General features: G+C 40.6%; 1 protein-coding gene across 4 annotated transcripts in view; it reads right to left on the bottom strand.

Annotated features, from left to right (window-relative positions):
* The window catches only part of LHFPL3 (LHFPL tetraspan subfamily member 3), a 550996-nt gene extending 528807 nt beyond the window's left edge, over positions 1 to 22189 (bottom strand). For all 4 annotated transcript variants that reach the window (XR_008631063.1, XM_055144598.1, XM_055144609.1 and 1 more), the window contains exon 1: positions 21604 to 22189. Coding sequence is in view for 3 of the 4 variants with exons in the window: in XM_055144598.1 (XP_055000573.1) it covers positions 21604 to 22039 (436 nt within the window). In the remaining variant the exon portion in view is untranslated. The remainder of the gene's footprint in view (positions 1 to 21603) is intronic.
* Positions 22190 to 26814: the final 4625 nt, after the last annotated feature.

The following is a 26814-nucleotide window of genomic DNA, read 5'->3' as shown; positions in this document are numbered from 1 at the left end:
ACAGAGGAAACGACCCAAACATCATGGTGTCCCCAATAAAGAACACGTCTGAAACACATTTATTGAGGGGACAAAAGAACTACAGCAGTAAAATATTCTCAGGAGCCCAAGAATAACAGCCAAGCTAAATCTCAGTTTCCTCTCTGACAGGCCAAAGATTCATGACTATCATCCCAATAGGCACATTCTAAGCAAAAGCTGCCTACAGCTGAAGATCTCCATCACGGGTTCCAGGAAGGTCACTCAATCCCGCACTGCATTACTCAGTTCATTTTCAAGCTGCCTAAGCCAAACCTGCCTGTATCCTCACATTATATTTGGTGGGTTTAGAGCTATCGGCTTGAACAATGTCCTTCTCAAGTATGTAAGGGAGCTGGGGCTGCCATTTGTCAAGAGCTGAATCCCTTGCTAGAAGGTAAACACACTAATCTGGCACTTTAAAATTACACCCTACCACCCCACAATGAGGAGCTGTTCCAATTTTGGACTTGCAGCCAACAGCTGGGCCAACCACTGTTTTGTGACAGTTAAATTTAATCATTTTTTATTGTGGCAAAAATACACAGAACATAAAATTTACCACTTTAAAGAGTACAATTTAAAGCACAAGGTATAGTTACGATCATCGCTACCCCATTCCAGAAGTGCTTCATCATCCCTAAACAAAAACTGGTATTCATTAAGCAGTCCACTCCCTCACAAAGGAGTCCCCACTGCCTCTTCATCCCTGGTAAGCACAAACCAGCTTTCTGTCTCATTGAATTCCTCTATTCTGGACAACACATAAACAGTTTCAAACATGAAGTGATGTCTGTGTCTTCGCTTGATTGTCCTCTTACCTAAAGCCCTTACCTTTAACCTAAGGGCTGGTTTCTGAAAAGTAGAATTGCCCATTTCAGGTGTCAATTTGGAAAGGCTATAGATCCTAGTTAATCAACTATTAATCTAGGTTGGGTTTTTTACATGATTATATTTCACAATTTTAAGAGGCTTAAAAGCAGAATGCAAGCTTCCCAAAATATAATGAAGAAATCCTACCTACAGACATCAGCTTCATATGTTCTAAAACCTGATCAAGAATTCTAGCCTGTATTTCTTGACAGGTCACTCTACAGATTTCATACCTGTCCATGCAGACCTCACAGTCACATAAACCAATTTCTTGCAATGGATACCTTTAAAACAGTGGCTTTCCCCCCCTTGGGTTGAAGCCTGAATGCTTAGAATGGGGGAAAGAGACCTAAATATAGGGCTGGAGCTAATAGTTTAGCGGGTAGGGAGCTTGCCTTGCACATGGCCCACCCAGATTCAGTCCCTGGCACCCCATATGGTCTTCCAAGCACACCGGACATGATACCTGAGTTCAGAGTCAGGAGCAAATCCTGAGTACAGCCATATGTGGCCCCAAGGGACAACAAAAAGTCTGATTATATCTGATTATCTGTAACTTGGGTTATCCATACTTGCTAATCAAGTATCAGGATGCCACATAGCTGATGACTTGTCAAGGAAACAAGGGTCACCAACACAGCTCTAAAGTACTATTGGTGCCTTCACAATCTACCATTCAGGCAGAACATGTACATGGATGTCTTTTCTATTTAGTCTTTTACTACAGGTATAGCATGCAAAGAATTCTATATGCATAACACTACACAGGACCACTCTCTGAAGGAAAGGTAAGTCCTTCACATTTCGCTTTTAACTAGCTCATCTTGGAATCCTACTTATGCTTCTAAGTTCAACTCAGAGACTAACTACTCAAGAGCTAATCCGATTTGACAAATCAAATTCACCATGAAGGCTTCCCTTTGTACTCATATAACATCATTCATCTTTCTTAGACTACTTAGAACACTCTGCCCTTGATTTATATTGCCTGTGAATTGGGGCCATGTCTCTCCTCATCAGATTTCGAGGATCATGCATCACTCATCTTTCGGGATTCTACAAAGAATGACACAGTGTCTACTGAAAAACAGTTTGCTGAAGTGAATTAAGTCTTATGAGAAGGGGGAGAAAGAGGAGTCAGAGAGTCCATCTTTTATTCTTTGGGACAAAACTGAGGGTTTCTTTTCTTCATTCTTGATCTGATCCCACAACCCCAACTCTTCCCTAAACCAACCATCCCCATATCCATTAACGCTAAAAATAAATTTAAAAAATACTTGAACACAGTTACTGCTATGGTCTGAATGAAATGAAATAAATGAGGGATAGAGGACAACCCTCAAAAAGATCATATCAAGGTGATTCTAGGGCACATATCTTTCCATTCTCTGGATTATTTCTTTTCATCATATGTTGCCCAAACTGGTCCATGCCCAATATAAAGGTTGAAACTGTATGATGCCCAATGGGAAAGGAATACAGTTGCTCTGAAGGCACTCAAACACTGCTGGAGTTGATGAATACAAGGGAACAGTATCTCTGCTCTGCTCTATTCTATTGGGGTGTAGAGGAGATGCACAATCAGTGGTGCTCAGGGACCACTCCTGGAAATGCTTGGAGATAACAGGTGGTGTCTGGGATCAAACCAAATTCAGCCCTATGCAAAGTAAGCATCTTAACCCTTACTATCTCTCTGGCTCCTATCTGCTATATTCTTGCCTTGAGTCTAAATTCGGTTCCTAGTTCATCTTATCCCCTGGACTAAGCAGTGACCAAGTCAGATTATGTGATTTTTAAGTTGCAAGCAACCCATATTTCTCATTCCTTCAATACAGCTTGTTTCCTTTTGTTATAAAAGCTATATCCTAATACAATCATTTTATAGATACTACATTTGTTCCATAATCTTTCATAGTCTCTTTATTATTAATGCCTACCATATGCATCTCATTATCTCTTAATTTGGTACATCTGTGTAATGAACTATATCAATGATATAAAGATGAAAATGAATCTTTCTATATATTTTCTTATTAAAATGATACTATTGCTGGTAAGAAGTACATTAACTAATTCTTATGTCAGATTAACAACAGATTCAGAGCTTGTTCTACTAATTCATTCTGAACAGATGCTAGTGAAGGAAGAGGCAATACCACAAATTTCAGGTCTAAGAAATTTCTTTAGTTACTTAATATATACTACAGTTAATTCTGAGGGTGGTTCTGAGGATGGGCCTTTATTGGAAAGGAGGTTTTCTGAAGAAATTAAAGTGGGAAGAAACAACATTTTGTTTCAGTTTTTTAAGTTTGATGCCCTTTTTATTAACTGTAAATAGAAGAATAAATCTGATTTATACATTTATAGATGTGTTACAGATACACTAGATACTTGGAAAACATCAAGAGTTGAATTATCAGACAATGAGCAATTGTTAACAAAGTCCAAATGTGATTGCTACAAGCTACCTTAGTTTCAAGGGACTCTTGTGACAGTCAAGAAAATTCATCTGGACACTGGCCCATCTACAGACTGCATTTAAAGATATATGTTGCTTTTAGAAGCCCACTTTAGGAAAGATGTGAGCTATTTTGAACGCAATTAACCTAAGAATGCAGTTTAAGTGAATGTACTTTGTCATGTGAAGTACAACTACAGTTTGTTAAGAACCAAGAAAATAAGGTATCATAAGAAAAACTCAAAAGCTATAACCCAAGTTCATCAGAATGTTCTCTCAAAGAGACTATACACTGTATGTGGAGTCAGGTAAAACATAATGATGAATCGCTATAAATTAGAAACAGATATTCAATCAACACAAGAAGGGCTTTCTAATAATTAAGCAAACCCCAAATTTTATAAGCAATGTAATTTTCTGTTAAAACTTTACTTATATAAAACTACTATATTTCATTTCAACTATTAAAAAGTTACATCTGAATTGAGATTTACTTTGTGTGTGTATATGCATATGTGTACATGCATGATGCCAGATCTCAAGTATGCAAGTCATGTGCCTTGCCACTGAGCCATATCCTTGACCCCAAGTGTTCTTTAACTGCTAAATAAGTGGGATTTTGAAGACACTATAGGGGGTGTAGGGGATCAAAAACAGTTTGCCATGTGCAAGGCAAACACCCTACCTGCTGTTCTATCACTCCGGCCCCTTTACCACGGATCTCCTGGGTACGGTGGAATACTAAAGGCAATGTGGAGTCTATCATCTGATGTAATCTGGTGGGCACGCCCTTGGTATTAACTACTATGCAATAATTAACGCCAGACTAGAAGCACAGTCACATAATGGATTGTCTAAACTTGGTATTGCCTGAAGAACCTTAAGTAATAAAAGGAGACAAATCTATAACAGAATTCAATATACTGAAATTTATAATATATGAACATAAAAGCACATTTTTTTGCATTACAAGAACTCATCCAAACAAAAGAACACATTGTATTCATGATAGTGATTTGTCAGGTGAAGAAGGCAATGTGGGGACAGGAAATGAGGACAAGAGAATCTGCGGGAGGAAACAATCGTAAAAGAGGAATGAAACATGGAAATACATAATAAAAATTAAAAATCCTAAAAGAGGAGAAAGACATGGTCATGAACCTTGCTTTTCTACTTGCTACGTTAGGTGGTTCTTAACAGACAAGTCACACAGTATCTCTGACTTGCAGTTACCTCATCAGCAAATAAAAAAAAATCTACCTTGAGGGAATGTTAAAGAAAATTCAAGGTGCCTCAGCACATTGCTGGAATATCCCAGCATCCCTTCAGTGGAGTTTTTGCAGGTTCTGCACCCCTTTGAAGCACCTCCTTCATGCTTGATTAACGCTGATGCTCATAGCTTATTTAACTGTAGGTTAATCGGGTATCAGTGGAGGAAATAAAGTCCCATAATCCTGATTTTCAGTAGTTATAAAGGATTATTCTTTATCTTATAGGAATTGCATTCACTCTGCAAACACTTCTTCTATCCACAATATGCTATCTCTATTTATATCACTGTACCACTGTCACTGTCATCCTGTTGCTCATCAATTTGCTCGAGCGGGCACCAGTAACGTCTTCACTGTGAGTTACTGTTTATGGCATATCGAATATGCCACAGGTACAAATGCATAATTTATCACTGTATCAGGAAAAAACTTAAAGGCCTGGGGAAAAATAAATATGAAGGACTAATGTAATTCAATGACAAAATGCCAAGTTTTGAGAAAATTGTGATCTCTCCCATATGTTACTGTCCTCATTATGTCTCATCTAGCATCACACCAAAGTCACATGGAGTTCCCTGCTCAGTGTGGTTGCTACAAAGTTTAGGGAGTATTAAAGTATCAATTCCTCCAACACTGACTATTAGTAAATGTCTTACACCTTCTCATGGAAGTGGGGAGTATATATTCCTGTTACATATATAGTATACTATAGATACATATTTTTGAAAAGCTAAATAAGCAAAATGCCTGATTTCATGAGCAAGTCAGCTTTCAGTGCTTCTTCACAAACAAACTGAAAACAGAAATCAGCATGTTTCAATCCTGTTGGAACCTTTGTAAGGTATCCAGAAGACTGCAGAGGGAAAATAGCCTTTCCAGGTGGCCCTCACAGGCTCCCCACCGAAATCAGGCACCTACCCAGAGCAGTTGGAGACTCACTCACTCTCACTTGCCAACTTTTGAGCTTTCCTAGACTGTTTTTAAGTGTGGCTGGGGAGCCCCAACTGTTACTGGAAGATTCGCCAGGAGTATGTGTCTCGTTCTACCTGGATCCCTCCACATGCACTGGACCCAGAACTCATACTGACTGCAGACACAGAGATGGAGCCACATAATCCACCCTACATTGAGAAAAAAGGAGGAGAAAGCAGAACTCTGAAGAAAAAGGCTGGGCTGGAGTGATAGCATAGCGGATAGGGTGTTTGCCTTGCACACGGCCGACCAGGGGTCGATTCCCAGCATCCCATATGGTCCCCTGAGCACCGCCAGGAGTAATTCCTGAGTGCATAAGCCAGGAGTAACCCCTGAGCATCGCCGATGTGACCCAAAAAGCAAAAACGAAAAAAGAAAAAGGCTATTATCTTCTACCTCAAGGCCTATCTTTGAGACTATAAAACACCTGTGGAAAGTAGGCACTATTTGAATGGTAGCGCCTTTGCATTTTGGAGCCACACCTGTCTGTAATCAGAGCTAACTCCTGGCTTTGCCTCTGTGGCAGGGCATTTCCTTTTGTTCTAACTCCCCTTTTGGGTATTGTGGTTTGCAATAGAGGTATTGAGTGGCCATCATGTTTGGTCTATAGTCTACTTTTGGCATGCATCTCCCAACCTGAGCGGGTCCACCCAACACCCTTTACTTGGAGTTCCCTTCTCTATCTGAGCTGTCTTTCCCCCAGCATGTGAGGCCAGCTTCCAAGCCGTGGGGCAAACCTCCTGGTCCTTATCTCTACTATTCTTGGGTGTTAGTCTCCTGTTCTGTTACTTTATTTTCCACAGATGAGTGCAATCTTTCTATGTCTGTCCCTCTCTTTCTGACTCATTTCACTTAACATGATACTTTCCATGTTGATCCACTTATATGCAAATTTCACGACTTCATGTTTTCTAACAGCTGCATAGTATTCCATATTGTAGATGTACTAAAGTTTCTTTAACCAGTCATCTGTTCTTGGGCACTCAGGTTTTTTTCTTTTTCCAGATTTGGCTATTGTAAATAGTGCAGCAATGAACATACAAGTGCAGATATCATTTCTACTATACTTTTTTGCCTCTCCGGGATATATTCCCAAAAGCAGTATTGCTGGGTCAAATGGGAGCTCAATTTCTAATTTTTCATGAATATTCCATACTGTTTTCCAAAACAGCTGAACCAGTTGGCATTTCCACCAGCAGTGAAGGAGAGTCCCTTTCTCCCCACATCCACACCAACACTGGTTGCTTTTGTTCTTTCGGATGTGGGCCAGTCTCTGTGGTGTGAGATGATTATGACTCTGCTGTTTAACCCTTAGTTTCTATCCCTTACTCTTGAGATTGAAGTCAACTCTCAGTACCAGGCCCTTTACTATGAATGGAAGTGGGGGCAAATAAGGCAGCTCAGTATAGCAGTTATGAGTGTGGTCTCTGCAACCATGTTCACTGGGAGCAAGCCTTTCTCCAATGCTTCATTAGTAGTGCTATGCAGTAGAAGTTTGTACAGTAATGGAATTGTTCACTCGACACTAATCACTAGCCACCTAGACCTAGAGAATACTTGCAGTGTGGCTAGTATGACTGAGAAACTGAATTTTTTCTTCATTCACATTTTTAAAACTAAGTAGCTGCAGGTAGCTAGAAGATAGCACAATTTTAGTCATAAATTCCTGGACAACATTTTCCTAATCTCTTTGTGCAGGGAAATGATGGTGGGAGGAGGAGGAGAACTATGAGGACAAGAATAAGGAGGTACATTTTATGATAATTAAATGAAGTAATATGTAGTGCACTAAAATAATGTCTAGTACATGAAGCTCTCGGGAAATGGTACTATTAGTAGCAAAAGATGTTGAATTTGAAATGACATTGAATCTTTACTGACACCTAACCAAAATATTAAAGTAACAAACATAGGAACATACAGGCATTTTAAAAGAGTTTACCAAACATATTATGCCATAAAATAGAGAAAGTCTAGAGGAAATCTAGAAGAGCATGTCAAAAAGTTGACAATTTTTAGTTCACTATAAATGGTACTTGTTAATAAAATGGCAGTTACCATAGCAGCCAAACATCACAAACTTATCTCAGAATCAAAGAATAGAACATATTAAAGAAACTTTGTGAACAATGTAGCTGAGCAATATCATTAAGGGTTCCCTTGTATGTCTGGAGTTTATCATAGAGAATAATTCATTTCCCAGAACTTTCTCTCAGCTTTCTGGGTCTACAACTGCACTTAGCTAAGATTCAATACATATTTCATATTTATGAGGGTTTAACTTAAGTGATTTTTTATAGTCAGAAGTGAAAGGATTTTTTTAAATTATAATAAAATTGACTATGAGGTATATATTTTATATCTTATTATTTCCATGGGAAGCATCAACTGCATGTTATTATGTTCTGAAAAAAGCTCAAATTATCTTAGTGTCATATATTATCTTTTTGTTAGCCTCCAAGTAAAATGTTCTTTCCCTATGCTAATTTTGATTTTTCTCATCGCAAACTTCCTTTATTTTCCTTCCCCAAGAATTTGAACATCAGACCAAATTTGTAGAAGGAATCAAAGAGGAGGGGAGGAGAAAAAAATATTATAAAGCTTATTTGGTTTCCTGTATAGATGTTAACTGATCAATTCTCCTCTTGCAGATATTACATAAATGTCTGTAAATGTAGCAGCAATAGTAGAAAATCTCAAGATTACTGCTGTGGCTGTCACATGCCAGTCCCATCTGTTTAGCTCCTTGAACTATGCTGCTCTGGATCTTTTTGTTTTTCCTTTGCCCTCTAGAAATTCTTACCTTGCCTGACTTTCAGGTTTTATGGCTATTGCCTTTAAAGTTGAGAATGTAAAGAATTTCTCTGGCAAATAATCTTATGTATAAATACAAGACCTATATTCAAATAAGTGATGCTTTCTTGGTTCAGGATGATTTTATTCTTTGTATTAAAGCTAAGAGCTATGAACCATAGGATCTACATACTGACTTGAACTGTTTGTTTTTCAGTGCCAATGCCCCTGGTCAAGGTGAGCCATTTAGAATAAACATCCCATATTCATAAACACAGGATACCAAGATATATCATTAAGTTTGGATCATGGTTTATCATTTTTTTAAACTTGAAGGAAAATCAGGGGCTGTTTCCTTAAGTAGAACTTAAGTCATAAGATTTCCAGTAGCACTCACTGTGGGAAAATAATTCCTTCTCCAGAGCTGAGAAATCTCTGTAACCAGTTCCTGGGATACAGCTTCACACTGTGGTTTTAGCTTAATACAATGGAAGACAATCCACACTCAGAACAACAAGCACTATAGGCACCAAATACTCAATAACGAATAAAATGGTCATGCCACCAGTCCTCAAGAAGCCTCCATTAAGGACAGAGCTCCAACTGCAAGCCATAACACTTTACTAATAATATCATTCCATGGTTTCCCAGTCTCCAACTCAAAAGCCTTTGAAGGTGAAAAGGGTATAACTCTCCTGGAAAGGAAATGCTCTGTCGTCAAATTTCCATGAAGGTCTGGAATGGAAAGGACTAAACACATCCAGCAAAAATGGAACAGCAGAGGCCAGGGAGACAGCACAGCAGTTAAGGTACACGTCTTGTATGCAGCTGATCCTGGTTTGCTTCCTAGCACTGCATGATCCCCAAGCATTGCAAAGCAACCTCAGTAATCCCATATACCATAAGGCATTGCTTTCTTGGGCCCAAACACTGAACCTTTGGCCCTGGGCGTCCTGAGCACTGCTTGGGAGCCCCCCAAAGGAAGCAAAAATAAAAATACTCTTAATGAAATAGCAACATACTGTGAAGCTTCACAAAATTCCTTTTTTAGATTAAAAGACAAAATATTGAGATCACACAGGATTTTTATAGAATAGAAACCTATGAGATCCTTTATACATACTTGTTCTTCCTTTGATGTGTGATGACAATAACAATGATGACACTCATGCCCAATATTTATTAGTGTTTTCTGTGTACTAGACATGAGAACATCAGAAATAATGATCCCTTTGGCAAATGTTAACCAAAACCAGAATGTTTGCTAGATTAAATAACATTATAACTACAATATAAATTTATATCACCTTCTCTTTCACTGTGCAAGTTCAAGCTTGCTTTCATATAAATCGTGTTTCTACAATAAACTTAGATAAAACTTCAGCACACTTGGGAATAAATTCCAAATGAACTCTTTGTGTCAGCATGAGAGTTGAAGAAGAAGAATTATATGTGAGATACATTCTATTTCCAGAATAAATGTTTCATGATTACAACTTTACTGTTTATTGACAATGTCTCACAATCACTGGGCTATTTTTATGAACCACTTGTAAAATAATAATAATAACAATAACCAGAACTTTCCACCTTTGTTCTATGCACATTAAATTCAACCCCAAAATTCTAGGCTGTACTATGTCAATGCTAGTGTGATACAGTTAAGATTTTCTGCTTGCCTTTTTTAAAGCGTAAATACTTCAGCAGGCTGTGAGGCTATAGTGGGTCTTTGGAGCTAATGAGAAGGAAATACTATGAGAATTAAAAAGAAATTTTTTTAGTATAAGATGTGGGGTTGGGGTGGCTTAATGCTGTGCAAAGAATTGTGCTTTTTCAAACATCTCCTCTGAAGAACTTTTGCTTTTAAGGTTCCCAAAGAGATAAAACAGAAATCAGATTGAGTTCAGGTTCTTTGGTTTTTATTCAAGCAGTACTACTGTATTATAACACTATGTCCAAGTTTCAGAGACATACATCTTTAAAAATATCAATAGGGGGCAGAGACAGTATAAGGATTAAGGTGCTTGCCTTGCACGCAGCTAACCCCAGTTAGATCCAGGCACCACCTGTTCCCCAAAGCTTCACCAAGTGCAATTCTGGAGGCTCCTAACCATCAACAGGTGGTGACCAAACCCCTAGATTATTATATCTACCTCATTTACTTTACCACTTAAAGTCCATATGGAACTTACATAATTTTGAATGACTTTCAGGAGAGAACATTATGCTTGAGTACAACAGACCTTCATTATTTTTTCTTTTCTATTATGATTAGAAACTGAGATATGTGGATAAATGCTAGTAATAAAGTCAGGTGCCCAGTTTTTCATTCTAATTATGCAAAGCATTATTTTCTTACTCACGTCGAGAGTTAATGCAAACATTAATGTTCCAAATAGTCCCTAAAGTTTCAAAACAAATGGAATTTCTATTCCCATGATGTTTTTAATTTTCCAAATGGGCTCAGACTGTTGCAGAGACAGCATAACACACAGTTCACAAGCTGAAAGATCAAGCAGCAATTTAGACTCCAACAGGTGTGAATCAACTTCTTTTGAATTTCCCAATGAGGTCTCTGGTGACATGATAATTTCCAGGGAAGTCCTATTTATCTCCAGGCTAAGAAATAATAGTTCTGTTGAGGGAAAGAGCCTGCCAGTGTGTGCTCTAAAAAAAAGTAAGCTACTAGAAAGGTAAGGTAAAGGGCAGAAATGCATCAAAAGGGGATATTTAGATAGCCTGGAGTAAGGCACTAAAGATAGGGAAGGAAGGAAACTAAAGGGGGAAAAGAAAGAAGAGAAAGACAGAGACAACAGGGGCAGAGGGCAGGGATTTCAGAAACACGAGTTGCTGAAACTATATTTCTGAACTATAGAGTCAACAAAACCGAATGCATGAGACCAATAACCAAGCTTAAATATGTGCCTGCCAAGGAAACAGGCTGGAGGGTGAGGTAGAAAAGCAGAGCACTGGTGGAAGCCAACACTAGTTACTGACGGGACAGTAAAACTCTATGCCTGAAACTCAACTATGAATACCTTTGGAAATCACCGGTACCTAAATAATAAAAAAAAAATATTTTAAGTAGGCTAAGCGAGAGTCACAAGAGTACTTTTCGGAGTCAGATAAATTATAAAGAATAATGGTAAAGATTTTGTATCAAAGCAAGGGACAGGAGAGAAACCAGGAAAAATTCGCTTTTTCTTTGTAAGGAAAGGAGCTTTCCCTTCTACTGCATGCACTCAGGATAAAGCCCTTTTCTTACTCTCTTACAACCTTCCTATTTAACCTACCATCCACTGTCCCTTAAATGCTATCTTAGAAGAAACTGGGCGCATTCTGGGGTACAGAATGACTCTTGACTGACCCTATAAAATTCAAAGTTCTGAGAAACAGAAGATAACAGGGCTGGAGCTCCCTCTAGAGCCCATTTTACAATCGATGGAGGGTCTTTAGTAAAGTGAATGTGGGTTGGATGGATGCCGACCCATTTCCCCATATCAGTTCCTCTTGCTTTGAGCGTGCCTACCAACGAATTAATGATATGGAAAGCAAACGGGATTCATATGATCTACAGGATGCACAAAGATAGCCCAGCAGGGCTCACCACCATCTCTTCATCGGAATCCCTAGACACTGAGTCTGATCAAGCATGCTTATTTAATAAGCTCTCTTGTCAACATCAATTCTGGATATTTACCACAAAAGGGATCTTGTTAAGATGTTCAACAAAGAATGTTCATTTGTTCATTATTCAGGAGTTTGGGTCACTGTCTTAAATGTAGTCAGTGACATATTCTCGTTTCATAAATGAACATGGAATAAAAATATGAAGAAGTGCTGGACTTAATTTCTTTAATCTTCTCTAGAAAAGCTAAAGAAATACAAGGAATTAACATGTTCATGTAAAACAAATGATTATTTTCACCTGTACACAAGTATGATAATCACTTCCTTTGCTTGCAAAGGAAAATTAAAAATTCAAAAATTGATTTTCAATATATTATAGCTACATCTGATATAGAAAACTATAACTACTGAGATGTTTCTTATGTTATTCAAGACTGCGAATATTTCATTTTGTTTTTGATAACTGTAAACTTCAGAGTCACACCTGTCATTATTTCTATATCATTCTAGTAGAATTGAAAAAGAATGCCCAAATGCTTAAGTATTAAAATAATCACAAGATTATCATGTTCACTGTCTTCAAAACATAGCTTAATTTTTTTCAAGTCATCCCACTGAACTTTACTAAACAGTTCAAAATTATTTCCAAAATATATTTTCATCATTTTTAAGTACTATTAAAAATAAAATGAAGTAGCTATGGCATGTTTTCAGAAATTTAACTCTTAACTGAGTATGGTATTTTGTTAGTAATCTACAAAACAACATAGAAATCACAATCGTTTTTATACACTATGTAGCTTATGAAAAGCTTACACAGACATTTTCTCTCTTGATATTCAGAACAGGGAAGATTCTAATATGTAATTTGTAAATAAAATTGTCCTTTAAGTCAGGTAGTATATATTTTGGTCTAAATTTTCCAAAGGTAAACCACTCATTAGTCCAGTTCTCAGTAGCAGTAGTAATAGTTGTAATAGTAGCAACAGTAGTGACAGCAGCAACAGGAATAGTAACAGTAATCATAGATAACATTCACTAAGTGCTTATTGTGTGCTAGGTTCAGTTTTTGTTTTGTTGATTTGCACACAATTTTGTTCAGTAATGTATATTCCAGCTCTCTGCTTGACCTGTATCAATACATTCTGAAGCAATTGATGAAACAAATTCCACAAGCTCTTGATACTATCAAATTCCACAGGCTCTTTAACCTTGAATTTCTTTATGTATTTTCTATTCATACCTCATTTACTCTTGGTGTCTCTCTTCTATGTCCCTGTCATTCCTCACAGCTGGATTTCTTTGCTTGTTTTTCAAATAGTGAGGCTTCTGTCAATAATTATACACATTGTCCATTTTTGTTTTTCAGTCTTGCTTTTGATGATCATTAAAACCAAAAAGGGCCAGGCAGAACACCTCTACTAGGTTAATTTCCACCCAGAGACCAGACATCTAGTAACTGGTCAATGATACATTATGTAGTCATGCTAACTTGAGTTCTCTTCAAGCTCCTCTCTGCCATTGTTTAAGAGGGTGACAAATATGTAAAGAATTCTCTTAGTTTGTTACATTCCACGCGTCTGCTTCTGAGATAATCTACAACTACAACCATTTTCTAATCTACAACCATTATCATTCATTTCACTACCTTTAACTACTTTTCTAAGAACCTTTCATTGGCAAGTGATAGTCTCACACTTTCATGTAATTAGAATGATGTCACTCAGCCCACCATTTAGGATTTTTTCTCCTATTAACTTCATATAAACCATTCCGCCCAGTTATAAACCTCACTTCAGACTGGGAAAGTTAACAGAAACCAGTCATGTGAAACCCATTCTGGCGATTCCACTTCATTCATTCTGCCAAATATTTGGCATGGCTTATGTCTATATATTGGTAATACATTCATCTTGCAAGGTATTTATTTTTCTGATTTATTTAAGAGATGAAAAATATGCTCAAGACTACAGTTAGGACAACTTAAACAATAGTAGAACTGGGAGATAGCTCAAAGGGCCAACGCACATGTCTGATACACACAGAGACTCAGGTTTGGCCTTCCACTTCTTGATCTCTTAAGTCCTGGGTGGCCATGATGACCGCCAGAAATGCTGGGCCCAACTAGAGCCACATTAAAAGGTTAAGCACTAAAATAATCAGACCATATCACCAAAATTACCAGGTTCCCTCACACTGCTACAGTTAAAATTCACAATAGAACATAATAGAACTGTAGTTATAATTCAAGGTCTCCATGATATTATATGAATATTTAGGATGCTGGGGGATGCTTTTATTTCTTTTTAATGTCCAAATCATGCTTTATAACAGCTTTATGCTTTAGTTATCAAATACATACCTACTCTTTGCTATATGAACCAAACTCTTAGTTTCTGTCTAATCTTCTTGTTAGTATTAAGTATAAAAGTCAGCTCCTACTATCAAATAAGAATTCCAGTGACTCATTATGAAGAAAAGTCACTTTAATTAAGGCTAATACTGACCCCCAAAGTTCAAAAATATTATAAAACTTATTCTTAAAACTCTCCCAGTTATCATGCTATTAAGCCCTCAAATTAAAATTCTGGAGCCTTCTTTGCTTCACGCCAGTGTGATCAAAAGTTCTCTCTATTCCTCTTCCCATAGTTTATCTCCTCACACCACACACAGAAGTGCACTGAGCCACATACTGCCAGTATAGCTATATACTGTTTCTTATTTTTATTTATTTAAAATTTTGCTCTCTGTGAACAATACCTAAGGTATATACACATAAAATAAAAGATAATGGCCTACCCATTTGGAGTCTCTTTACTAGATCATTCTCTTTATTAGATCATACAAAACAAAAGAACCAATTACTAAACAAATGTCACGTTAAGCATCTGATACAACATTCTGGTTAGATACACACATATGCACACATGCATTTATTATTTATATAAGCATCTTATTAACATTTTTAATGATGTTAACATTTTTATCATTTTTAACAATGAAGGGAAAACTATGTAATATGCAACCTTACACCAAGAAAAAAAAAACCTACCCAACAATATACTGAATGGGTTATGTGGGCCTGTTATTTTTCACAGATACTCACTTAAAATCTCCCTGTAATAAAAATAATTTGTTTTGACATTCACATTAATATATTTTCCAACATCTCTTCAATTGTCACATTCCTTGTCATATTACATAAAAGGGGGGGAAAACCCCAAGTTACTGAATTCTCATTTGAAATCTCTTCTTACAAGTTTGACTGCATAAACAAAGTATTTGTAAGTAGAATATGTTTGAAAGTAAAAACTGTCCTCACATGAGATATACACACTTCCGTCTGCATCTAAAGGAGTGTTTAAGACTCTATGACAGAAGAAAAAGCCCTCTTCAGAAATCTTTCATACGCAGAAATTAGGGTAATTTTGTCCATAACACTGAACTTAGGCTTTCTTAAGGCTTCTTAAAGCCTTTCTAAAGCCTTCTTAAGGCTTTCTCATGTGTTCAGTTTTGGTCAAACAGTCCTGATCTTGACTGTCCAGTCTGGAGGTGAATAAATCCCCCACTTGCCCCCTTCCTACCAAGAAGCCCTGTCAGAGCCCTGCATAGGATCCTGATAAGTCCAAGAACACTGTTTGGTTTGTGCTGGTGCATTCCCCAAAAGTGAAAAAACAAAAAGGAAAGCTTGGAAGTCACATACTCTCCTGTAACCTGAAAGCACATAAGGGAAACCAACTGGAACCCAACACCAACTCTTCCTGAAATCAAGCCTGTGTATATTCTTACATCAAACTTTCATTTCGAGTAATCCATATTCTTTAAATGAGAAATTAAACACGAAGGGGAAGTTTGATGAACCCTAAGCCATAACTGATTACATCCCAGTATTGAAATAAAATCCATTACCCATGTATCAGAAAACCCTCCATTGGGGAATCAACTCTTAAGACATGAGACTGTCAAGTCATGTCTCTTGTCATTAAATAAATGACAAGACTATCTTTAGTGCAGTTACTTCTCACGCAGCAAACCAAGGAGAAAGAGAAGCATCATAGCTTTCAAAGTATATGGCTTTCTCTTCTCAACCAGGCATGTAAGGAATTTTAAATCACTCCTTTCACTTCTTTGCTATATTTCATTTTAAAACTTACCTTATTAATTCAATAAAAATTTTATTTTAGGGGCTAGAATATACTGGGTACAGCATTTGCCTTGCACATAGCCATCCCACATTACATTCAATCCTCAGCACCACATCTGGTTCTGCAAGCTCTGCCAGGAATGATTCCAGAGCACAGAGCCAAGAGTAAGACCTGAGTAGAGTCAAGCGTGCCCTCTCCCCACCACATAACCCCTCCCCCAAAAGAACAGTAACTAGACCTAACACTCAGAGTACTTGTATGCAAGACTCTGTTCTCAGCACACACAAAGCTTATTTAATCCTTATACCACTCTCCTGTGATAAATACAATTACAAGGCTACTTTGTCAATGAACACCTGGAATACATAGAGTAATTCCTCAGGTCAAACAATCAGTGAATGTCAGAACCAGCTTTCAAACCCACATCTCTTTACACTGCTGTCCATGATCTTGACCTCTCCACTACATTAAGAAGAGTAGACATTGCTTTACAGAATTTTCAAGGCTCTAGATAAGGCAGATCTTCAACATGAAAACACATTTGTAACTGCAAATACTGAGAATACAGAAGAAAGGAGCACAAGGGAAAAGTGAGAGGAAAGAACAACATTTCAAAGGCTCTCCTTGCAGGCTAAGAAATGCTGTGATTTCCTCTGGGAATTCTCATCTCACCTCAATGACAGTTATAAAATTCAAAAAGACAATTTGGCTAAGATGATCACGAGAAGGAGTGCAGGAGAGAGCTCAAAGGGCTAATGCACATGCTCTGCATACAGGAGACCTGGATTCCATCTCTGAAACCTGAGCACCAACCAGGAGCAGCCCCTAAAGAACCCCTGGCCAAAATGTGGAGAAAACTGAAGCTGAGTTGTTCTGGAAACTGACTTCCCCTTAACCCTTGCCACAGGGACTTGCCATTTTGGTGGTCCTTCTGTTTGGGGGATACACCCAGGCTCAGGGCTTAATCCTGGTTGGCTCAGGCACCATATGTGGTGCCAGGGAAGTAACCTAGGTCAGCCACGTGCAAGGCAAATGTCCTACCCACTACTATCCCTCCAGCCCCTTGGTGGCCTTTCTTACTGCTACATTTATTAGAACAAGGTAAGGGATCTGGAAAATACGAGCCTTACTCCTATCCTGTCCTAACTAAGAAAGACCAATTGAGATGAGGTGCTCTTCACAGATGAAAGCAAACATCTCCATATCAACAGAATTCAATCAAGACATCCACTGTGGGTGGCTACAGACCCTTAAACTCTGCCCCACTGCCTTGTCTTACATTTTTAATGGCAGTGTTTCTTTTTCCTATTATGGTTAACTCTTGAACATCTGGAAATTCCACACAACTTAGTAAAATAAACCAAACACACCTTTAAAGGCTTGACTCTTAATAGACCCGAAAACAGACTGAAATAGTGATTTAAAGGACAAAAACATGAAAGCAGAAAATAACAATTTCCAGAGCAAAATTTCCTTTTTTTATCTTAATATTTTCCCCTCTTAAGGGGGGGAACACACCCAGTGGTTCTTAGAGCTTATTCCAAGTGGTGCTCGGAGGACTCTAGGGGTGCTGGGACTGGGGTCACCTGTGTGCAAGGCAAACACCCTTCCGCTGTATTAGCACTCTGGCCCCTCCTGTTAATGTTTTAAACTCTGACTTTATTACCCTGCTTGACCAATTACAGTTCTATCTCCTTTTTAGTGTTAAAGAAAACATAGAAGTCTTTCTTCTGAATTCTACAGAGAGAAGGTGTCTTTCTTCTTTCCATAGAAGATCTTGTATATATGATTATTATTATTTATATTATTTTACATCTTCAATGTTTGTATGAAGCATAATTAACAAGTATAGGGTTAGGGGGCTGAAGTCATAGCACAGCAGGTAGGGTGTTTGCCTTGCATGCGGCAGACCGGGGTTGATTCCCAGCATTCCATATGGTCCCCTGAGCACCGCCAGGAGTAATTCCTGAGTGCATGAGCCAGGAGTAACCCCTGTGCATCACCAGGTGTGACCCAAACAACAACAACAACAAAAAGTATACAATTATATCCAGGATGAGTATGAGAGATTAGCTCCTAATTCTGTTGTTTCACTATATTAAGGTTAAAAACTATTTAGAGGCTAGAGCAAGAGAAAGCAGGTGTTCATAAGATTATCATTAATCTAGATAGAAGAACAAAATCATTTTCAGGTCCAATAAATTAACTACTTTTTCTAGTTCATTGTTTAGAATCATAATAAGAATAATTCTTGATGTGATACTGCCAAAACTTTGTCTCCTGATTCATCATCTTACTGTTATCATTCCATATGAGGTTTTATATTTTAATAGATTCTAATTGATAATGGTGCCATATTAGACCTATATAGGTAACTAGATACACAAGTTAATAATGTGATTTCTAATGAGCATTAAGCAGTACCCAGTAAGCAAATCACACATTAAGTGCTATTCTTCACAGCAAATTACACTTGAGATTAGCCTGAATATACTTAAGTTATAAAGTATAAGGACTCTGAACATTAAAAAGCAACAATCTGAAAGTTATAAATTAGCTTTATAATAACTTACAAAACACAATCATATTCCTTTCTATTGTCATGAGATTTTAAATGAAAACTGGAAACTACATTAATGTGACATTCTTCAGAAATACATTTTTATCCCTTTCCTTAAGACAGCTGTAGATAGAACTGACTTTAATTCTTAATTGCCATATCAGAACTTATTCTTTAATATATTAATTAATAAAACTGTCCTTTTGTGGTTTATATAGAAATAAGACACCAAATATGTTACAAATAATGGCTTTAAAAGTATGCCTTTCAGCTGGAATAGAGAAAGGATCACTAAGTCAATGATAGTTGGAGGGATCATTTAGGATAGAAGATGTGCACTGAAAGAAATAAAGGACCAAACGTGATAGCCTCTCAATACCTATATTGCATAATATTGCATAATGCCCCAAAGTAGAGAGCGTATGGGGGAAATTGTCTTCTATAGAGGCAGGGGGAGGGTTGGAATGGTGCAGGGAGACTGGGGATATTGGTGGTGGAAAATGTGCACTGGTGGAGGAATGGGTGTTCGATCATTGTATGACTGACTCAAACATGAAAGCTTTGTAACTGTATCTCACGGATATTCAATAAAAAAAGTATGTTTTCAAATTAAGATTGTGGAATGCACCACAAACATAGCAAGTAAATCTTTTTATTTTCTTTTTTCAGTACAAAGGCATCATCACATTTTATCTTGATAGATGAAAAACAGGATGCATATTTATGTAAAATTTCATAAAATATGACATTTTTCACTAATACAATGATTTTTGTGTACTCTATCCCAGGAAGAGGAAAGAAAAAATATTACAACAGTTTCAGTTTGTATTAACTTCAAAGTTGGTAATTATTTCCCAAAAAATAGTCTTTTATTTTTCCCTTTAAGAAACAAAAAAACAAAGTAGAGTATAAAATTTCATAAACATAAAATATTTAGGGACAGTGAGAAGTTGAGAAATCACCTGCAAATTACTTTCAGACCTTTGAAAAAACAATCTAATTTGAATCACCAGTCTAAATAGGTCATTTCACTTAGAAAAATTAAAATTAGCTGTGCAGGGTCAATTCTTTTTCTAAAACATCTGCATCCTCCATGTCCTACCATCTTCAAAGTCAAGCCATAGCCAGGTGTCAAGAACAAGTAGAATCACAAATTTATTTCAAATCTCAAACTTAATGCGCTCTTGAAATGCCTATGAAAGCGAACATAAAGACAGAGAGTTGTTAAGAACTGGGAGTGCAGGTTAAAAAAAAAAGCTGAGAACGCTCACATTTCAGACTTTGTGAGGTGACTCTTCACTGATGCTCATTTCTTGCCTTTTACACGCCATGTTCATAGTACAAGGCAAATCAAAATAGCTGAGATACGAAGCACATACTTCCATACAAGTTGAGTCTCCCACAGCTTCTCTTTCATCCAGCTAGATACAGTCATGAGCCTTAACACTTGTGCAATACCTTACAGACTTAATCATACTGCAGCAAACTGGTAAACTGGGATCAAATCCCTATCCTCCAGAAAACCTGCCCTAGCAAAGGAGTAATTAGAAAACCTTGACGTAACATCTTAGGGAAAAGAAAATCCAAACACACATGAAAAATGTTGGCTGCCTGAAACATCGCATGCCCCCACTAAATGACCCATACAACCATATAGACCCCAATAATTTTTAAATGGCAGGGTATAAAGTGACTGGCGATGAAATGTGTCTTAGGAAGGGAGGGCATTTAAGGAGGCTAGCAGAGAGAGAAGTGGCCACCTGGGAGCCAGAGAAAACCTGGCAGTTTTGCTCCAGGACTCTGCAGAACCCCATCCTTCTGAGCTAAAACTTTGGAAGCTGGTGGGGGTGGTACTTTGATATTGAGCAACCTAAGAACATAGATCATGGGCAAAGAGTGATGATAAGATGCTAATGTAGTCTGGGTTTTCATGCTCTGCCCATCTCCCAGAATGAGATCTTGACATCTTGCTTCCCTTGAGACCTCTCTCGGTAGAAAGACAGAATAGACGGACCTTTACTCTGGGTAGGAAACCTCCTTTGAAGACCTGACATAGGGCAATTGCAAGGAATCTTCCTATATATATATGTATATATATACATATATATTCATACATACATACATATATGTGTGTGTATATATATATATATATATTTCTTTAAAAGGGTGAATGAAACCCAAGACAGAATTAAGACTCGCTTTCCAGAAGGGTGATAAACACGTTATAAGTCCCGGGATAGAGAAACAAACACACACACAACATCAAACACACACACATACACACACGGACCCCAGCCACCCTGTAGCAGCAGGGGTAGAAATGATCCCAGAGACGGACTCTAGTCACAACCGCCATGCCAAAGCCGATTTGTGCCTCTTAGTGCGAAGTCGTCCCCCTCACCTCCCACACACATACACACATACACACACATACACACACACACACACACACACCACCCCACTCCACACCACACCACCTCACACTACCCCACACCACCCCACACCACCCCACCCCACACCACACACCCCCTCCGGGTCCTTTGCACGCTCGGCACGGCAGCCGCCCAAGCTCCAGCGCGCCCCTCTGGGTCTCGTCCTAGACACTGGGGAGGCTCTGGAAAGCCTCGGGATGGTGCGCACGTGCCAGGGCTGGGGAACCCCGGGGGTTCCGGGCCTTCCAGGGCTCCCGCCCACCCCCCCCCCCCACAAGCACACACACTCGCCCCCTCCCGGCCCGAGAGGATGAAGTTGCTGGGCACCCCGCGGCGTGCGCGGCCCGGGTCCCTCCCACTCCCGCCCCTCCCGGGCTCGGGCGCCCGGGGGTCCCCCCTCCCCAGCTCCAGCGCAAACCCCGCGCCTCCGTGGAGGTGAGCGCGTACTCACCGGAGGTGAGCTGCATCCAGGCACAGATCTTGTACACGGTGGCCGTGTTGCAGAAGAAGAAGAGGGTGAAGCAGACGATGCAGGCGATGATGAGCATCATGGAGAGGCCGATGAAGAAGGAGGCGGCTTTGAAGGCGCCCGAGGGCAGCGTGGAGAAGTCCGTGAAGCTGCCCCTGCAGGTCAGCTCCCGGGAGAAGCCGTTGCCGATGCAGTAGTGGAAGAGCCCGAAATAGCCGGCTTGCGGAGTGTCCACGCCGTCGCCAATCCAGTAGGGCTGGATGAAGCACACCACGTTGACGATGGCAAAGCAGATGGTGAAGATGGCCCACAGCACGCCGATGGCCCGCGAGTTCCGCACATAGTTGGTGTGGTAGAGCTTGGCAGCCTCCTGAGCCGGGAGCATCGCGGCGGCGGCAGCGGCCGAGGCTCCGGGCATTCTCCCCCTCCTGCTCCTGCTCCTGCTCGGGCTCCGGCTCGGGCTCCTGCTCCTCCTGCTCCGGCTCGTCCTCCGCCTCCCCCCTCCCCGCTCTCGGCGCCCGGGAGACACACTCACCGAGCGGCGCGCGCTGCAACTCCGCTGCCTCCGCCTTCAGCCCAGCAGCGCCAGTTTCAGAGTCTGCATCGTCGCTCCCGGAAGGAGGGCGGGGGCGGGGGGCGCCGTGCACCCCCTCGGGCTGCCACGCACGGCCTCCCGGGCCTCCTCCTCCTGCTCCTGCTCCTGCTCCCGCCCGCGCGTCCGCCCTCCTCGGGCCCCCTCTGGCCGCCGCAGCTGCAGCCCGGCCAGCGGATCCCGCGCGGGGCAGCGGCGAGGCGCGCGTGCTCCGGCGCCCCCCGGCTCCGCTTCCCGCCTTGCGTGGCCCGCGCCCCGCCCGCGCCGCAGCCCGGCCTGCCGCCACCCTCCGGGCGCCCCTCCGGCTGGGCCGGGCGTGCCCGGGGATGCGGTCCCTGGAGTTTGGGGATAGAGTGGTGGTGGGGGGGAGGGTTGGGGGGGCACCTCTCCGGGGAGCCAGCGCGCGGGAGGCGGGTTCCCGGAGCTTGAGGGACAGCGCCGCACAGACACGTGCTTCGACCTCTGCGTCTCGGCCCGAGGCGCGAGGGGCTGTGCGGGCGGCACCTGATGAGGAGCAGGAGACACATGCACAGGCCACGGGAGACTTGCTCGGGACAGCCTTCGAGCCACCTCCTCCTGGGCCCTCCTCTCCGCCCCACCCCCGTTCCGCTTACCCTCAGCCAGGTGGGGAGAGAAGTTGGAAAAGGGTGCCCGGTACCACCAGGACGTGAGCGACTCACCGCCCGGGTGGCCTGGCGAGGGCCGGGGTGGCCCAGTGGCCCATTTAGTTACTTGCTCCAGGAGCGACTTGCTTCTTCACCTTTGCCTTAGGGAGGGGTGAGCCGGATTGAACAGGGCGAGAAGTCAATGGCCAATAAGTGTCTTTAAGTCCTTTATCCTCAAACTCCAGAAACTGGGCCATTGATGGGGTCCAGGGGGCATGGAAGTGACCGGGTGGCTGAACTGAAGCGTCTACCCAAAACCAGGCTCGTTTGGCCTCGTTATGGTAGTTACACACAGATAGGCATTTGCAGTTTCTATAGCCCGAGCACTGTGCTTGGTGTAGAGGAAACAATGAGGACTTCAGCAGAGTAGCTGTCTTTGTCCAGGTCTCTTGTAACTGCTCCAATAACCAAGGTTATTTTCAAAGTACCCCACCACCACCACCACCACCACCACCACCACACACACACACACACCACAAATTATTTGCCTCTTGAAGTCCTTGTGTTTTCATGGGGCATTGCTATTTCACATGCACCCTTTGTAAGTCCCTTTACCTTACTGGTTTCCCATTTTTGTCTGGTTGCTCTTACAGCAAAACATACCTTTCAAACTCCAATCTTTATTTGCATTGACTGCTTTTGGGGTGGGGTGGGGCTCCTTCTGATTCTGGAGTACATAAAGAAATATGTACTCCATCCCGTCAAAAGAGCAACAGATTTGGGCAACTGACCATCCTAAGCTATATGATGATCACTGGATTCCTAGGCATTGGAAAAGAGAGTTCTGGGGCTAGAGTGAATGTACAATGGTAGGGCATTTGCCTTGCACACAGTAACCCTAGTTCTATTCCCAGCAATCATATGGTCCTCTCCCCACCCAACCTCTTCCAATCTGCCAGGAGAGAGAGATTCCTGAACGCAGAGCCCAGAGTAAGGCCTGAACACCACCGTGTATAGCCCAAAAACAAAAACAAAAAAAAAAAAGGAGAACTCTGCTAAATTTTCAACCCTGAGGCAGACTCCAATGTTTAGTTAGATCCTTATTATAATGCAAAGGCATGAGGGGCCCTCCTTGACACCCATCTTTTCATTTTACCTCATCTGCCCACTATCTTCCAAATGCAGTGAAAAATTTGGTATGCCAGGTAAAATGTGAAACTCCCAAGAAGGGATAAGAAAGTTTAGAATGGTTTCTGGAGAGGATGCCTGCAAAAGTATTTGCTGCATATGTGGCAATTGATATGCAAGAGAGGTCAGACTCTATGATTAAGACTTCATCTGTGAATCTGAAGATTTGAGATTATATAAGGAGTATGGATTTGGAACAGGGGGCACACAAAATAAGGACTGCTAGTGAAACTGGGAATGAATTTTCAAAAGTGCTAACATGTGGTTTTTGTTTCCTATATATTTGAAATTCCTGGAGTGGTAGCATAACTGGTAGGGTATTTGCTTGCACACAGCCGACCCAGGTTTGATTCCTCCATCCCTCTCGAAGAGCCAGGCAAGCTACCAAGAGTATCCTGCCCACACGGCAGAGCCTGGTAAGCTACCCATGGCATATTCGATATGCCAAAAACAGTAACAACAAGTCTCACAATGGAGACATTACTGGTGCCCGCTCCAGCCAATCAATGAACAATGGGACGACACTGCTAAAGTGCTACATATATTTGAAATTCGAGTGTTACAATTGAGGTCCAAAGGCAGAATTTAGGAGATTAAAAATACAAAGTGAAACAGCACAAGATGTGCAAATTTAAGTGATAAAAAATTCTTATTGATAAAGTTGGAGACTCAAAAATTCTTTTAAAAGCCGAAAGGAGGACCAGGGAGAGGCACCAGAGTCTGTAATGCATCTTAAATGAACCAGACTCCAAATTGGAACCCTAGGACCACATGCCCCCATCAAGGGTGTCACTGGATGTGGATGCTGTGCTCCAGCATAGCTGAATCCAGGCCTCCCTGAGCACTACTTAGGAGGCAAAAATAAAGAGGAAATTGGGGAGTGTGTTGGGGGTGGGAGGGAGTGGATGACCTGAATATGAGCCAGCCCAATATAACACTTGCAAGTCTCTAAAAATATAATATGTGATGATGCATCATCAGTGCATTGGTGGCATTGAAAGGTCAGAAATCCCGTTACATTTTGTTTGTCTGAACTTTCAAGTGTTTGGTAAATCAGAAAATCAGAAGAGTTTAAGGAAAAAGAGGAAAGGTGAAGGTAATCGGATTTATGGGGCCATCTTGCAAGGCAGTGTCTGAAAAGTACCTTGACAGCAAGAACTGACAGTAATTTCTCCTGACTCTCCCAAGTTCTCAGAAAACCTACAGCCCCAGCCCTTTGTCTGAAGTGATCTTAAAAATCAATGCTGGGAAGCTGTCTTACTCTTCTCATGGGTAGTAAAGAGGAAAGATTGCTGAGAGGGGAAGACTGAGAATCCAAAAGGCCTGGTTTAAACCTCAGTGATTAAACACCATTTACAGGACAAAGAAAAGAGTGGCAAGTGACTCAGCTTAACTAACATGTTGTGGTTCAAAGAGCTTTTCTATTTGAATCATGCTCACGAGAGCCTTTTTCTTATTCCAGGTTTGCAATTGCCTCTGGGTTCCTGCTCAGAATCTCGACACTAAGGGGCCTGACTCTAGGTGTCCACTCTTGCCAACAGCCAGAAACAGAACAGTGCTGGTGTATTGCTGAATTAAATTTGAGCTGATATTCCTTGAGGTTTGTGGTCACTCTGTAATGAATTTAAGAATGCTGCCAATGGCCAGCTCCCCGGTTTTAGTCTGTCCTGCATCACAACAGATATTCAGGAAAATCTTCCAAGACTCCTCCAACTCAGGATGACCTAACCTGTCATCAATAAAGACAGTCCTAAACTTCCCAAATCCCTTCAAAACCTTCTTCTAACCTTGCCCTTGGCAACAATAATCCCATAGGTAACACTGGTCCTTAATTTAAAACTTCTGTCTAGCATATATATATAGACTCTAGGAATTCAGGCAGTTAAGCATCTAAGTAATTTAGAACATTCATCAAATACAATGTCATCAAGAAAGCTGGTATGGAGAAGAGGAAATAATAAAATTAGCCCAATTCATGCTAAGAAGTTACTATTGATAGAAAAGTATTTTGAAACTATAATATGATTCATATGTGCTAAACAACTAGAAGAAGTTGGTGTCATTGACAGGATGGAATTAGAAACACTGAACTCTCAAAGCTTCCCTCTTGAAAAATCTATTTTTTTTCTGCCACAAAGGGTCAGTAGTGAGACCGACTCTTTCCTCAAATCATGCTAATGAATATTAGAATTACACAAGAGAACAATGACGGAAAAGCCATTGGATTGTGTAACCCTACACACTAATGACTAAAAAGATTCTAGGTGAGTTAGTGAACTAAATGTTTTGATCCCAAATTAATCTGTCATAGCATGGTCAAGTGTGAAAGCCTCTAAGGTAAAGGGACTTGAGGGTCCAGCCCTTGGACTATCTCTGCCTGAGACACTTGGTGAATGAGTGGGAGGGGAGAATTGGGGGGTTCTATTTTCACACCTCTAGCATTTGGATGAGGGAGAGGAGGCATCCGATGAATTCTAAGGTCCCTTTCTGAAATAAAATTCTGTTCTCCAAATACTATACCAAGATGATATTACAAAAAAGATAAAATGCAGTACTTCAAAATGAGGTGAAATCTAACAAGAGATATAAAACTGATGAAACAGATATTTTATTTAAAATTGAGAATCCTGGGGCTGGAGCAATAGCACAGCGGGTAGGGTGTTTGCCTTGCACACGGCCGACCCGGGTTGGATTCCCAGCATCCCATATGGTCCCCCAAGCACCGCCAGGAGTAATTCCTGAGTGCATGAGCCAGGAGTAACCCCTGAGCACCGCTGGGTGTGACCCAAAAAGGAAAAAAAAAAATAA

This window comes from Sorex araneus, chromosome 1 (genome assembly GCF_027595985.1).
Source record: "Sorex araneus isolate mSorAra2 chromosome 1, mSorAra2.pri, whole genome shotgun sequence".
Taxonomy (NCBI): Eukaryota; Metazoa; Chordata; class Mammalia; order Eulipotyphla; family Soricidae; genus Sorex; species Sorex araneus.
Note: the sequence above shows the minus strand (reverse complement) of the source record. Positions and strands in the feature narration are given on the sequence as shown.